The following is a 17,105-nucleotide window of genomic DNA, read 5'->3' on the forward strand; positions in this document are numbered from 1 at the left end:
GCAACCTCGTGGATTATCTGAAACACTTCGTAGCTGGGGTTAACTCAGTTTTAAGTAGCAAAAATGTATATTTGTATCCAATTTTTGTCAACGACTATATATATATATATATATAATCGATGTATTCACATTAATTGTTATGAGGAAATATAATATTTTCCGTGTAAATTTTCAGTATTTACCTCAATCGTGCTCAATACCTAGGTAAAGCTAGGTAATAAGTTGTGAAAATGTATTTATGATAATTAAGCTACATAGAGGTTTCCGCGTTTCATCCTCAGAAAGAATCATGTTAAAATGAAGGCTAACCTGCATTTTAACATGATTCCCTACAAGGATGAAACACAGAAACCTCTGTGTAGCTTAATTTCCCTGACTATATTTTCATATATATATATATATATATATATATATATATGTGTGTGTGTGTGTGTTCAGGTTTGAGATGTTCAAAAGTCGGGACTAATGAAGACAACAAGGTTGTTAGATAGTTCTCAATAAAAAGAGCAAAATATTTTTTTAATTTTTTGAGGGTGAACAGTTGCATATGATCACTACAAATAGACATCTGTGTCACTCAATGAGACTTCGTCAGGCGACCCGGAACTCCTCGACACCAGAAAGAAAATGGAAAAGAATGTAAGAAATTGAAAAAAAAAGAACTGTAACTGTTTACCCTCAAATAATGATATATATATATATGTGTGTGTGTGTGTGTGTGTGCTCACTTGTAATAAATCTCTCTCTCTTATATATATATATATATATATATATATATGTATGTATGTATAAGGTGCACGCTTGTAATAAAGCTTTGTTTTATGCAAATATTTTCAGTCACATCGTTAAGCCAGACATTTTTATGCCATGTTCTTTGCTTTCATTTTGTAAAAACTTCAAATGAAAGCATAAAGGAAATGCTGACTTGAAGATGTCAGACTTTTGAAAGTTGTAATAGAAAATCATTTTTCAAGATATATCTAAATTATTCTTGTATAAATAAAATGTTCTATTACAAGGCAATTGAGCAATATTATTTAAACGCTGTAAAGATTATCTGGATCTTTTTTCCCCCGTTGATACAAACCATTACCTGGATTACTAATAATAAAAGTTTTGAATATTGAGCTTCATTTATACTCTGGAATTTAATTTCCATAAAAATCGATCTAATTTACCTGTGTTTATATGGCTACACACACAGATATCGTAAAATATATGATGAATAAAAGGTGTATGTGGAAATAAAATCATACACCAAGGATGGTTTATATGTAGTAAAATTTTTGTTTGGATAATTGAATAACGTTTACAAACAGATATCGGCAAGTTGAATTGTAAAATGCTCGTTTTAACACGCCGACATATTTCTATCACTTTTGCGCATGCGCAAATTCATTCAAAGCTTGAAGTGGTTTAATTTTAAATCTTATATGTCCATAGCTCAAATGGTAGGATGCGACTACTGCGCTAAATGTTATGGTTTCGATTCTAACTAATTATACTCAAGATAATTTATTAACTTTTGAAATCACTTCTGTATATTAGGTACAGCAAAATATTCATTAGAGAATTGGCTCTGTAATAATAAACACGAAATCTGTATAGATTAATATTCTTAAGTGTATTTTATAACACGGCAATTCCGGGCTCCCCTCCCCGCTAGTATATGATAAACATAAATGAACCAATGACCTATCAGATTTTACTAAATCCCTAATCGCCTTTAGAAATGATGTGATTATTTTACTTAGACTATTAATTTTTCATTTCTATTTTCCCTTTTGTATATGTCATTTTCATTTGCTTAAAATTCAGTGCATTAATATATAAGTATGGGAATTTCTCACACCTGAGACAGAATATGTCAAGGCCACCTGACAAGTTTAGGTACTCGTCTTTGATGTATTTCCGTGATAGATCTGTATTTATATTATTGGCTAGAGTCAACCATGAGAAAATGACGCAAATAGAAATATTCCTAAGAGACCCAAGGAAGGCTAATGTGGTGGAAATCGATGGATGGGAATTTGATGTGAGAACGTCTCGCGTGAATCGAGTGTAACACCATATGTCAATGTGTTTTCTTTTTCTTTTCTACAAATCTTGTGTCCTCTGACCTTGTATGTTAGCTTGCTTTGTCTGATCGCCTATTTGTTACGTCAGCATATCCTGCTACGTTACACTGTTCCGATACTTTTCAGACATTTTCAATTCTCCTTAATTTTTTTCGTTGTATTACTATAATTAATGAATACAAATTGTTTTAAAGTATTTATTTTTGTTTTCCAGATTTAAATACACCGCGACAACAGCAACTAGTCGCTATGTCGTCCACCAGTGGCTATATCTATCCACCTAATTTTCCTCAGCCGTATCAAAGGTAAGTATATTGTTTTTAATCCTACTTCTAATGCCCACTCCATCTAAAACACTCAATGCACAGATTGATGGGCACATTGTAAGAATACCCATTCTTGCTTTTGGATGCTTTTCTTTTTCTATTGTTAACAATGAGGTTAGTGCAAAAGGTTTTGCCGATTTCAAATTCTATCTTGAAAATTAAAAAAAAATCTGTTTCTGAAAATCATTATTCATCACAATAACGACCTTTGCTCCCTATAACTTGTTTCAATCCATCAACGAGCTTATAAATGCCTTGTTTGTTAAATTAAATAAAGTTTTAACGTTAATTATAAATTTCATTCCTGTTCGATCTCCTCTTGTGATGTGAACTTAAGGTAATCTAAATGATTGTGTAATCTTCGAAACTAATAATTATCACAGTGAGTTAGATCAGGAGAATATGCAGAATGGGGCAGAATTTCCCAACGAAATTCTCCTAGAACATCTTTAGTCAGTAGTTCTGTGTGAGGACAAGTATTATCATGATGGAAGGTGACTGCTTTTTTGTTGACTAAAGGAGGTCGTTTCCATGTCAACATAGATAAGGATATTGCATAAAAATATAGATGATGCTTTAGTAATCTAATAATTGTTATTAATCGTCACTTCTACAAACAGGCAAAATATTGTACCTGTTTGATATTTCTACAGTACAAAATATGTCAGCTTTTAAAGTAAAGTTATCAGCATATTATTATTTTATTTTTATTTTTTGTTAAAATTGAGAATCAATTTTTTCTATTTTTCAAAAAAAAAAAAATTAAAGATTAATATATTATGATTATTTGAAAGGTCAATGATTCTTGAAACAGATTTTTTAAAGAAATTAATATAAATACAATGCATATTGTTAAATCATAATGACGGGTCCCAACTTTAGCTTATAATCTGTAGATGAAAATGACTGTTTTAGAATAAAAATATCAATATTCTCTCATTGTTGCACATGCGCAAATTCATTCAAATTTCTTTTGAGTGTGTAAAAAGCAATTTGATCACATGTAACATTACTGATATCAACGCATTCAATTTGACCGCATGGATAGTAGATGGGAGATGTTGTCTAGCATTACCCATATCAGAGTCCGAGACCCTCGTAACATCTTCATATCAAAATCTGATGATGATGAAAATAGCATAAAAAAAGTGAATTTTTGTTTTGCAAAAAAGTCACCACTTATCAAGGCCTAACGGTCACTCGAGAATAAGGGTTAATTAGTGTACAGTCAACAGGATAATATCGTAGTAATCGTTAGTCATGGAAATTTGGTAAATTGGATTAATGAAGGGGATGGCTCATCAAGAACGTTTTTACATTGAGCTTAAAGACGATCATATTGTAGTCAGCTGGAAAGCAGGGAAATGGAAGAGAGTTCAACAGGCGTGCAGTTCTAAGAAAGAAGCTTTGATCATGAAATTTAGGTTTATACACAGATAAAGAGTGGGGGGAAATTATCAATGGTGGTTTCAGCTAAATGAGTGTTTTTCATGAAAGTTTTGCAAGGGTGACCCATAGATTAGACTTCAGATGAGCACACGCCATAAAAATAACAGAGCAGAGATAGGCTCGCAATGTTTCTTTTGTCGGAGAGATGTTATGGTGAAGAGAGAAGGACATCCTATACCAAGCTACGAAGTCCATTTTGAACTCTGTCTGGCTTCATAAAAAAGAAATGGGTAAATAATAGTAATGTGCACAGTGGCTGAAAATTATATGCGGTTAGTTTTATGTCCATGCAATGTCAATATTATTAACATAATTCAACCAGGATCCTTTTCCCTCCATCAAAATTGTATAATTACTCACTTTCTTAGAAACCATAGTGAAAAAATGTTCATTCTACTATTTGTATTATATTAACGAGTCTTCACTTCTCTAGGCTAAAAGCTACTCTGTAATATATGATTAATGCGACTGATTTTCAGTTGAGTGATTATAAATATTATGAGAGGATTAAATGGAATAGATGGTTTATGTGAACGGTTTATAATGGGTATTTATTGACAGTTAAAGATGACTGTCATGGCCCTCCAGAAAGATGGGAATTATTAGAATAAAACTGTTTAAGGAAATTCCCTTCAATGTTTTGTATATAAGAAGTAGTAATTAGACGAATTCTTGTTGGGAATGTTTTACCAAAAGGACTTGGTTAAGCACGTCGCATGAAAATAACAAAGTAGAGAAAGACTGCCAACGTCTCAACTGTTGGAAAGGAGCTACAGATATCCTTCACAAAATTGTTAATTCGAATTTGAACTCCTGGCAAAAGAGTGCTATGAACAACACTGAGCAAAATGTGGCAACAGTACTCCATCATAGGATGTACATGATTGTTATCTAGGCAGAGAATTACATCAGGAGTCTTCTAGTTTCGGGAGCAGTAGAATGATCCAACTATTTGCTTTTTCATTAACTTTTAGTACAGAATGATATAAGGTTGTATAAATGTTAATTTTTTTTTTCTAAAATATTTGTACATTTCTGTGAAGATAAATCCCTGGTGATGTTATCAATAGGAATATTTGATTAAATATATTGCTCAGAGATACAACGAAAGAAATTTCTAATCGTAAGAAAAATCAATAAAACTAAAAAACAAAAAAAAATTCCTATACTGATTTTACGCCTTCAGCATTTTAATAGTGTTTGATAAGGATTTTCACAGGACAAACATTATCTCATAAATATTTATTTGGGGAGAAATTTTCACTCTTCGACTTTAATTTTCCTCGGCGAAAAATATGAACGTACAAAGGGATTTAATGAATAGATGACATAAATTAATATATTTTATAAAATTTAAAACCTTTTTTACATTCAGTAAATGATTTGTTTATATTATACTATTTTGTTGTCCAGAAAGTTTGAGCAAAATTTTAAAGGAAATGAAAAAGTAATGCAATATATATATATATATATATATATATATAGATGCCGCCGCGCTCATCCTAATCAACCAATAGGAGGGCACTTACAGGACAAAGGAATAGTTGTCCTCAGGTTCTAGAAAACTGATTAGCTTACTAGAAAATTAAATAGCATGTGCGTATATAAAAAACGCACTAACCACAACTTTTCGCATAAGCCTGACGAATTCTCACGAGAATGAAAAGCTGAATATTCTGTGTAACTTAATTGGCATATATTTTTATAACTTACTACCTAGCTCTACGTATGTGTCGAGCACTGTTGAAGTAAATATTGAAAATGTACACATACATTAATCTACAAAGATATAATTTTATGTGATTAAAGGAAATAGTTATATATAAAATTCGTCTTGTACAGACAATTGGTACTGGTGAGTTTGGGTATGAGTATTGTTAAACACCAATGGCGGCTGTATGTGGTCAAATTGCTTCCTACACACTCAATTATTTTAAATTATACTATTTTGTTGTCTGGGATGTTCGTGCCGAATTTGAAAGGAAATGAAAAGTAATCAATATCTATAAGAATGATTTGATTTAAATTTCGTAAGTTAAATTTTACAATCTGTTTTGACAAAGAGTACAAAGAAAATGTTCTCCTTATTTCATGGAGTTATAATAAATGACTTAAATCATCTGAGAAAACAAATTTAGCAAAAATAAATCAATATAGTCTATAAATTTTGCTAATTAGTAAATAAATTAAATGCTAAAATTTGGGGATGAATCATATATGCATGAAAAATTTAACAAAATATCGAAAGGAAAGGTTGAAATGCTATTCCAATTATATATATATATATATATATATATATATATATATATGTTAGAAAAGCATTTCATCCAAGGCATGAAAATTGTTAAATAAAATGTTTTTACTATAGGCTTTAAAAATAAATGTACAAGATTCAATTTGAAATTTATTTATCTTCAAAGTGCACTTTTATAAATTTTACAAAGTAAGGTATAAAAATTTAATTTAAATTGAATCAAAAAATTACCTTGGATTTATTTTATGTAATGTAGATAAAGGGGTCAAAGTTCAAAAGAATTGACCTTTGCGGTCTCTAGCAAACTATTCAGACAATTTTGGATCTAAAGATTTGAAATTTGACATAAAGGATATTCAGACATGTAGCAAGCATTTTAATCAGTTTTTGGGTGAAAATGTGGTGGTTAAGAAGTGAGAGTTGAAAGAGTTGACCTTTGCAGACTCTACTAAATTCCTCCGCCAATTTTGGGTCTAAATACTTGAAATTTTGGATGTAGTTTACCTGAATATTAGTCAAACTTTAAAGATATATAATTACATATGCATATAAAGTTATGAACAGTACATTGGGCCCGAGCAAAGCTGGGCTGTACTGCTAGTAAATGAATAAAAGTAAGATCTATTTTCTCTTGTTTACCGTTACAACTGTTCCTACCAGATCAGGCTGTTCTTTGGCTTCCTGAGACGAAATGCACCTACATTGACGTTTTTTGTTTGATCTTTTTTGTAAAACTTAATTTTGTTCCCCCTGCAGAGAGTAAATGTCCCTCAATGGGGCCACCTGTTGGTCGTAGGTGGCAACCTATAATGCCTTAGAACGGGATCCTGGTGGCTGAGCACCTTATGAGCTCGGAACCAAGTGGCCGTGAGTTAGCAACACTCCACTTTGGCCCTTACTTTGGGCTAGATGGGCGGTTGGGCAGGCTCGACCCGATCAACCGGCTAGTCATGACAGTCCCTAATAATAGTAAACCCCCAAAAGAGAAATACAAACACATTACACTTATATAAAAACACACACACACACACATACACAATCATTAGAATGCGATTGCAAGGGCCAATCAGATGGTGAAAACTGATGCTATTGACAACTAACCCTTTCTATACCTTGCTGGGTCCGAAGAAATGAAAAGAATCGTCATAAGCAGCTATACTCACTATTTGAGTATATCATCATTGTATCCCTGAGATGCTAGGGCGAATGGCTTTCCCCTCAACCATCTCCCAATTTAAGGCTCCGAAGAGGGTGGGGAGCAAGCATGATGAAAAGAAAAACAAAAGATATTCTATGGATTTCAAAAAAATTAAGACCCCATCTAGGAAGTGATGAAGATGAAAACAAACTTTCCGGAGTATATAATCTTGAAATCGCAAGACAACACACAAATAACTAAAATGCCCCCATTCATAATCGAAAAAATTATCAACACAAATCTGAACACAAAACAAATTAAAAAATAGAACCTTACTCATACAAGTATCTACTAAAAGTAGTGCCGAAGAAATTTTAACATGGACAAAGTTCCATGATATAAACATCAAAGCCTACCCTCACAAAACCCTCAACACCTCAAACGGAGTCATCAGATGTCCAGAATTAAACACCTGCTCTCTAGAAGAAATATAAACAAACCTAAAAACAAAGTTATAGATACTAAACGAATTACAATAAAAAGAAACGAACAAACAATAAACACCAACACATACATATTAACTTTCAATACTCCCACTCCACCAACTGAACTCAAGGTTGGATATATTAACATTAAAGTAGAAACATGTATCCCCAGACCACTTCGCTACCTAAACTGCCAAAAATTTGGCCACTTCAAAGAATACTGCACCAGGCAAACAGTATGCCCAAAATGTAGCAGTAATGAACACCAGGAAACAGAACGCCAAGGAAATATAAAATGCCCCAACTGTGATGAAAACCATCCAGCATACTCATCGCTCTGCCAAAACTGGATCAAAGAAAAAAAATAAACGAACTAAAATATACTAAAACCATAAGTTTTACCGAAGCTCGAAAAATTATTGAAACAGCCACCACAACAGACCCAACTAGATCATATGCAGGTGCAACCAAAAATCAATTACAAACAATAGAAAACATTGAACTAAAGGAAATCTCTACCCTCATAAAATAACTTCAAGAACTAGTTGAGGCATTGAGGGCCACCTTACAGCAACTGCCGTCAACTCAAGCTGTACTTGAAAATACCTACCAAACAGTTGAAAGTAAAATCCTACCAGATCTTAAAAATCAAACACAATCCTCTAACAAAAAACACACACAAACTGAAAACAAAACCAAAAGAACAATCGCTTAGTACTCTCCACAAAGAAAAAAAAAATCAAATCTTACACCAACTAAACACAAAATAAATGAAAACCCCCAAAAAGACAGATCTCGCTCCACGTCAAAAACCAGAATTACAGATCAGAACAAATTTAAATCCTTGGAAATAATGGAAACAGACGACAGAGCCTCCGAACACCCATAATCAAATAGTAGAAAACAACCACTGTTATCTCTATATAAATAAAATGAACTCATTTTTTCCTGTCGGATTTTGACCTTAATAGGATTAAAAATCAAGATATTTCATGCAAATATAATATGCACAAACGGCAGAACAATATCTGAGGTGTGTTATAGACTTATTATTTCTCAAATTCCTCGATAATCTTAGATTTCTATACTTTTTCTGCTGACAAGTCACGGCCAAAATCGGTTAAGATCAATGGAAGTGGTAAAATATTTTCTCTCTAATAAATTCCTCCTCCCCCTGCCACCACTTAACACCGTTTGGGGATCGTTGACAAGGAACAGTTGAGAAGAGAACACCGGTTTGGCTTCGTAGTTCTTTCATGTGAAGTTATTTAAAATCACTAAACTAAGCTGCAGTACTCTGTGGCGTAGTGGTTAGCATGCTGGACAATTCACATTATATTTTCAGGTTCGCGCCGACCTACCCTAGTCGTTTTTTTTTGTTTTTTTTTCCCCCTAAACAACTGGAATGGACTTTTCTTGGTGGCCGAACTGTTAACGTTGCAGATGTTTTTTTTTTGTTTTTTTTTCACACTTTATTTTCCTACTTTTACTCATGACTCCGGGTTTGATCCTTCCTACTTACCTACCATAACATTTTTTAAAACTCCCCCCCCCGTCCCGGAAACAAACACTCGGGCAACGCCGGGTACCCCCGCTAGTTCTTAATAAAATAAAAGGAAATCAAAAACATAAAACTAAATTATGGGTAACAAAATAATCCAATGGAATTGCAGAGGTATAAAAGCCAACAAGAATGAATTACTTCTACTAATATCCAATCTCTGCCCTACTATAATATGCCTACAAGAGACTTTTTTAAAACCATCTGAAACTATCAATCTCCGTAACTTCACTGAATATAACCACACAACAAATAATCCAAATAGAGCTTCTGGAGGAACATTCATTCTCATCAACAAAAACACAGCACAGAGCCAAATAAATCTACAAACTAATTTACAGGCAATTGCTACCACAACCTCCCTACATAGAACAATCTGCTCCATCTATCTACCTCCAAATGACCCTATAGACGAAACAGATAGAAAAACTTATCAACCAACTTCCTTGCCCCTTCATATTATTAGGTGACTTTAACAGTCATAATGTTAGTTGGGGATGTTCAGACACAGGCAGAAAAGGAATCATTATAGAAAATATTATCAACAACAACAACAACCTATGCATATATAATAACAAAAAAACAACCTTTATCCACTCTGCTACAAACTCATACTCAGCAATTGACCTCTCTATAAGTGATCCTAGTATCTTTATGGATTACAATTGGACAGTGCACGAGGACACTTGTGGAAGCGACCACTTCCCAATAATATTAGAACACTTTGGTCCTGCAACAAACTCAAAAATTCCTCGTTGAAATCTTAAAAAGGTAACTGGAATAAATTCAAATCATTATGTGAAAGATGTGAAAGACCCAATCACTCACTTTACAGATACCATCATCTCAATATCTGAGTAATGCATACCGAAAACAAAGATATCAACCAAGCATAATCGGCCCTGGTTTAATGATGATTGCAAAAAGACTATCAGGCTATGACGTGCTGCATTAAGAAAATTCAACAACCAACCAACTACTCAGAATTTAAACAACTTCAAAATATGCGGCGAACAATAAAAGAAGCCAAATGTGAATCATGGAAAAACTTTCTATCCAAAATCAACAATAACACCAAAGACAAAACCATGTGGAAAATGCTATGGAAAATATCAGGAAAAAACACCAGTTCCCCTCTCAACCACCTCTGTATAAACAATAAAAAAAATAATCAAAAAGGACATAGCCAACATGCTTGCAGACACTATTGCAAATAATTCATCATCCAAAAATTACAGACTATTAAACATGAATCAAAAAAAAACAACCTACACTTTAAAAGTAATAATGAAGAAGTTTATAATAATTTTTTTACCATTCAAGAACTAAAGGGTTCATTAAAAAAAAGCCAATGACACGGCTGAAGGACCCGATGGAATAACATATGAATTCCTGAACCAACTACCAGATCAACCATTAAAGTACTTACTTTCCATTCTTAATGACATCTGGATCAATGGCAACCTTCCAGCTATATGGAAACAAGCCACAGTCATTCCCATACAAAAACCAGGGAAGGATGCATCTGACCCCTCTAATTATCGCCCCATAGTTCTAACAAGCTGTGTGTGCAAGACGATGGAGAGAATGATAAACACCAGACTAATATGGTTTCTTGAAACAAATAAAATATTAACCAACCTTCAATGCGGTTTCCGAAAACAATGGAGCACTACAGACCACTTAATACGACTGGAAACCTTTATCAGAAATGCATTTATACAAAAAAAGCATATGACTGCTATATTCTTTGATCAAGAAAAGGCTTATGATACCACATGGCGGTATGGTATCATAAAAGATCTCAAAGAAGCCGAACTGAAAGGAAGACTACCCATCTTCATCAACAACTTTATCAACAATAGATTATTTAATGTCCGTGTAGGAATATGCCTCTCTGATATTAAGGAACAGGAAACGGGAGTACCACAGGGAAGTATTTTGTCTGTAACATTGTTTAATCTAAAGATGAACAATATCGTTAAATGCATAAACCAAATGTATGGATTGCTCACTATATGTAGATGATTTTTTAATTGCATATAGCTCAAGGCATATCCATATAATTGAGCATCAACTCCAAATATGCATCGACAAATTAAAAAAATGGACAACCAAAAACGGATTTAAGTTTTCCACTAATAAGACTAAATGCGTGCACTTTTGTCAGCTTAGAAAACTGCACCCAGATCCTCTCTTAAAACTAGATGATACCCAGATTCCTGTTGTCGACGAACATAAATTCTTAGGGTTAATATTAGACAAAAGACTCGCATTCATCCCTCATATTAGACACTTAAAGAATAAATGCAACAAAACTCTCCAGCTAATGCGAGTCATTGCCCGCACAGACTGGGGAGCGGACAGACAACCCCTACTGAAACTATATAGATTACTGGTACGCTCAAAGCTAGATTATGGCAGCTTCATTTATGACGCCACCAGAAAATCATATATAAAGATACTAGACACTGTTCATCAGGGCCTCGGGCTTGTACTGGGAGCCTTCCGAACTTCTTCCATCGATAGTCTCTATACAAAAACCAACGAGCTGCCATTATCAATTCGGCGCAACAAATTAGCTTTACAGTACTTAACCAAAATTCTCTCTTGCCCAGACAATCCTGCCTACGATTGTATTGCAAACGCACCAGATTACAATCTCTACAATAGGAAAAAATAACAACCATCAAATCCAGCCTTCAATCTCAACTACCAAAACCTATTTGACCAAAAGGTAGAAGCTATAAAACCTTTTGGTCTTCGTATGAAACCATTAGTGGAAGATGCAGGTATCACAATGAGTATCCATGAGGTCAACCAACTAAACCTCCCACCCTGGCTACTAAAACAACCTGAAATTATCTTTGAACTAAACAAGCTCCCAAAAAATCAAACTCATCCACTGAACTATCAAGAAAACTATTTAACATTCAGGAAAAATACTCAAATCATCAGCATATCTATACGGATGGTTCTAAGGACGGCAACAGAACTGGATGCGGAATAATATCCAATAGCACTACCTTGCAGAAGCGACTACCAGACTATACTTCAATTTTTAGTGCTGATCCCGCAGCTATAGACCTGGCATTAGACCTCATTACTGACTTAACCTACAACATATTTATAATTTTTTTCAGACTCCCTATCAGTACTCGAATCTCTAAAGAACCAAAATTTAAATAACCTGCTACTCATTAATCTATTACAAAAAAGGTATATTCTTTCACAAAATAAAAATATCAAATTCTGCTGGATACCCAGTCATTTTGGAATCCAAGGCAATGAAAATCCGACAGAGTAGCAAATAATGCACTAAATTTTGATGTAAGCGATTTAAAAATTCCACACTCTGACTACAAACAACTAATACATAGATTCATTATGAAGAAATGGCAAGAAAAATGGAATAATTGTCAAAACAACAAACTTTTCAAAATCAAACCCACAATAGTTTACCAAATTTCAGAAAATCGCATAGAGACGAAGTAGTTTTGTCCCGCATTCGCATAGGACATGCATGCATAACCCACTCCTTTCTGCTAAAAAAAGAAGACCCTCCAGAATGTGTGGCATGCCAAGAACCCTTTACTGTAAAACACTTTCTTTTGGATTGTGGCGACCTCGCGCATATCCGGCAGAACTATTAGAACGTTAACAATTTGAAAAAACTATTTAAAAAAGTCAATCCTAACAAAATACTAACATTCCTAAAAAAAAACAATTTATATAAAAGAATATAATTTTACTCGATCCAACTTCACCCCCATCAAAAAAAAGAAAAAGAAAAAAAAATACCACCACCACCTAATGACCCAAAAAGGCTGACTGAATAAGTTAAAATATCTAACAAAAACAAAAAATGACGGACCTCGACATTAAATAACAAACAAAAAAGATTGATATGCCGTATAACCCAACCTTACTTTACCTAATCTAACTTACCGTTACAGGTGTTATAACGTTACCCAATACGTTGTAGTCCCAGTCACAAAGTAGAATAAGAATAGAAAAGAACTTCAACTCGCTTTTTCCCGTTATAACAACATTTATTTCCTCATTTTCCAGCCACACAGAACTTATAGCTATGATATCTCCCACGTCTTTAACGTGATCGTCCTATTTATAGTCTTTCTTTTTCCCTACCAATGACATTTCGCATGCATATGCGCGTACGTGCTCTGTTATAGTGCCACTAATTTTCTTTTTATTATTTTTGTATTTATTACAGCTCTATATCCAGATCTTGGGCAATACGAGCGAAAAAGTCTGAGGAAACGGTTGTGTTAGAAGTGGCCTTTTCTGATATATTTTTATCCCCTGGTTGTGAAACTGATTTTGTGGTGGTCTACGATGGTAAGTAAAACCTTTTCTGTTATCCTCATTATTTGGATTCATCTTGAGTATGATTTGCACAACCTTTCGGTCGATGTAACCTCCGACCGTCTCCAGGAGTATCTTGTCGAACTCGGGAATGTTTCTCTAAAACTCTGGAATTTTGAGCGGAACCCTTTTTTTTTTTTTTTTTTTTTACTTCACAGGCGTAGCATGCTCTTGTTCCGTCAGCCATGATTGGATAAAGGTCCTAAGTAATTCGCAATTGTATTTTTTTTTTTTTGGTCGCCCAGAGGATTGTACTTTATACCTTCACGAGAATGTCACTTTTTACAATTGATTTTTTTTTTAAGTACTCTAACCAATGCACCACGAGTCCTTGCAGAACAAGAGCATGCTACCCCCATGAAGTGAATTAAGGGTTCTACTCGAAATTCCGTCCAAATTCCCGAGTTTGTTCCAGATACATCTGAAGAAGGTCGGAGGTTACATCGACCAAAACTTTATGAAAATCACACGATGAGAACAGTAGTCCGATGAATCCAAATTATACAAATAACCAATCCTCATCTAAAATAATCAGAAACGTCTTTCTGTTATCGTTCATCATCTGAACGTGTAACATTACATGAGCGATGATCAAGAGCAGAATTTCTATTTCCACTATTATATAAAAGGAACTGTGTCTGTATGTCTGTATGAGTTTGTTCCTTATGGATTCGAAAACGGATGGGAAGATTTTTAAGAAATTCTACACTAAAGTAATTTATGTACCTGGCAGTATTCTTAGGTAGCATTTGTATCGGAATGTCTTTGATAAGTATCAATAATTGAATAATCCGGTGAAAGAAGGAACAGGCGATTTTGATTGAGAATTTTTATTAATGCACAAGCCGAAAGATTTGCCATATAGAATCAACAGTACGTTCTTTGATATGACAGGTGCACGTTTGAAATGTTTTTGTTCAAACCACAATTGAACAATGATAATTGACTTTTTCTTTCTAAACTTGAATTTAAACCATTATTACCGCACAAGCAGAAAGGTCAGGTATATACAATCAACAATAGGTTCTTGGATATAACAGGGACACGTTCGAAATTAATGTTTTGCTTAGAGAGCATAATTGAACCATGATACTTGACTTTTGCATTTTAAACTTAAATTTAAGTCATATCTAAATAGTTTTATAAAGTCAACAGTAAGTTCTCTACAGTGCAATGTAGAATACAATGTATTGTGGATTAAGCCACTGTAGAGGCATGTAAAGCTTTCTCCCGGTGCACCTGATCGATTCCTCAACATGCAATCGACCGATTTAATTTAAAAATGGACGATTACACGGATTTCAATAACAATAAAAATATAGGATTGTGAATCCTTCATTGATCATTATTCAATTCCGGCCAACGTCAGGTCAGTATTAAATGATAATTATAATCTAGACGCAATATGATGCAATTCTCTATCTATATAAAAGCCAAGTACGTCCAAGGATGGAATACTGCTGCCATATCTGGGCAGGAGCTGCTAAAAACAGCCTATCCTGCCTTGACAGAGTACAAAATAGACTTCGTGGCTTAGTGGGGGGTGCCCTTTTCTCTACCCTGCAACCTCTCTCCCACAGAAGAGACGTTGCGAGCCTATCCTTGTTTTATCGTTATTTCCATGGCAGGTGCTCGTCTGAACTCCAATTTCTGGTCCTCCCTCGCCAATCTTTCACGAAAAACACCCGTCTAGCTGAATCCACTGTGAAAAATTTCCCCCACTCTTTATCTGTGCCTAAATCAAAACGCGGATTCCATGAACAAAGCTTCTTTCTTAGAAGTGCAGGCCTGTGGAACTCTGTTCCGTCTGCCTGCTTCCCACCTGACTACAACTTGGATGTCTTCGAGTCCAACGTAAACAAATTCTTAATGAACCGCCCTCTTAAGTAAACACTTCATCAAATCTCCACACTAACGTAATGTACTTGCAATAACCCTTATCCCTGAGTGGCTTCCGGGCCTTGATAAGTGGTGACCACTGTGTAAAAATAAAAAATAAAAAAAAGAGTTGTAGATTAAGAGTGTGGTTAAAGATTCGTGTTTTGAATATGGCTATGATTGTTTTGATAATTTCAAGGTTAAGACGAAATTGAAGTTATAAAAATTGTATAAAAAATAAAAAAGTGAAAGATCAATTTTTAGAATATTTATGCACCGCCGTGTGCGTCCTCTTTTTTATGGTCTCTTTTTTATTTTTTTTTCATCACTATAGTTATTTCCGACGAAAACCGCAGGGTGTTTGAAATATTGAATTATAACAAATAAAAAACAACCTGGTTTTATTCTTCAAACACGTCTCATTCATTATTATATCTCTAGAAATATACGTGGAATAGAAAACTAATCCACAACTATAATATAGATATTTAACGTGTTTACGCACATCAATATATGGCATAATAATGTTAGCACAGTGGTTCCCGTCAGATCTTCGAAGTTAAGCAATGCTGAGCCTGGTCAGTCCAAAAATGGGTGACCGTTTGAGAATTGCAAGTGCTGTATGTTCTCTTCGCTTATCTTGGCATTCGTTTCAATTAAGTCTTTAGCCTCTCCCTGCCACTTGATCCAAGCAGTGCCGATTCAGGAGAGGTGTTGTTGGAGATTGTGAAACCCTTGCCTCACAATTACACGCGCCGCTACCCATCCATTGTCTCTTGAAACTGAACGGAATCATCGCCTCGCACATCCACATTTTATAGGTGTTTACTTATTGATGGTAAGTAGTAAAGAAACTACCTAATTATCGATGTACTTCAACTCCGTCGATGTGTGATCAAAAACATATGTTTTGCTTATCATAGAATCATTTTTTAAAATGGCCACCATTTAACTATTTGTACAAAACGATAAAAAAAATTACCAACATTTGAGTGCTGGGAAAAGTGACATTAATGTTTTTCTTAAAAACAAAAACAAATTACGAATAAAACGTAAATACCTAAAACAACTGATGCAAATTGAATTTGCGCTGTCAAATAGGTAAACATAGAATATATTAAATTCAATCTATCGTAAATTAGAAAAATGGTTTCTTCGCTGCCATCAAGGAATATAGCAATAGTTTCGAAGTAGCTACCATAAGGCAAAGATAATAAGAATGAATTGTGTGGAGGCATAATCTTTGCTATCTGCAATGATGCCTTCTGCCAATAACGAGAACTAACAAAATAATCACGTTAACACATTGGTTCTCATTAGATCACCGATGTTAAGCAGCGTTGAGCCTGGTCAATGCCAGATGGGTGACCATTGGATGTGGGAGGATGACAACATTTGAGCTGACAAATGAACCGAACCTTTGGTCAACAGTGGTCGAAAACCAATCATAGCATCTGTACAGTCTAAGATGGTATCTCAGGGGGGAAAAAAACTATTGGAAGATTAATACCTGCACTTTAATTAATTTTTTTTAGTCTTTTCATCCCAAA

At 34.3% G+C, this 17,105-nt stretch overlaps 1 protein-coding gene across 2 annotated transcripts in view; it reads left to right on the plus strand.

The window, feature by feature from the left end:
* Positions 1 to 17,105, plus strand: part of LOC145258239 (cubilin-like) — a 1,360,229-nt gene that overhangs the window by 1,339,082 nt on the left and 4,042 nt on the right. For both annotated transcript variants that reach the window (XM_080116206.1, XM_080116216.1), the window contains exons 24-25: positions 2,293 to 2,383; positions 13,526 to 13,650. In XM_080116206.1, the coding sequence (XP_079972332.1) occupies positions 2,293 to 2,383; positions 13,526 to 13,650 (216 nt within the window). The remainder of the gene's footprint in view (positions 1 to 2,292; positions 2,384 to 13,525; positions 13,651 to 17,105) is intronic.

Source organism: Euprymna scolopes, chromosome 3 (assembly GCF_053919585.1).
Source record: "Euprymna scolopes isolate OS-2025 chromosome 3, ASM5391958v1, whole genome shotgun sequence".
Classification (NCBI taxonomy): Eukaryota; Metazoa; Mollusca; class Cephalopoda; order Sepiida; family Sepiolidae; genus Euprymna; species Euprymna scolopes.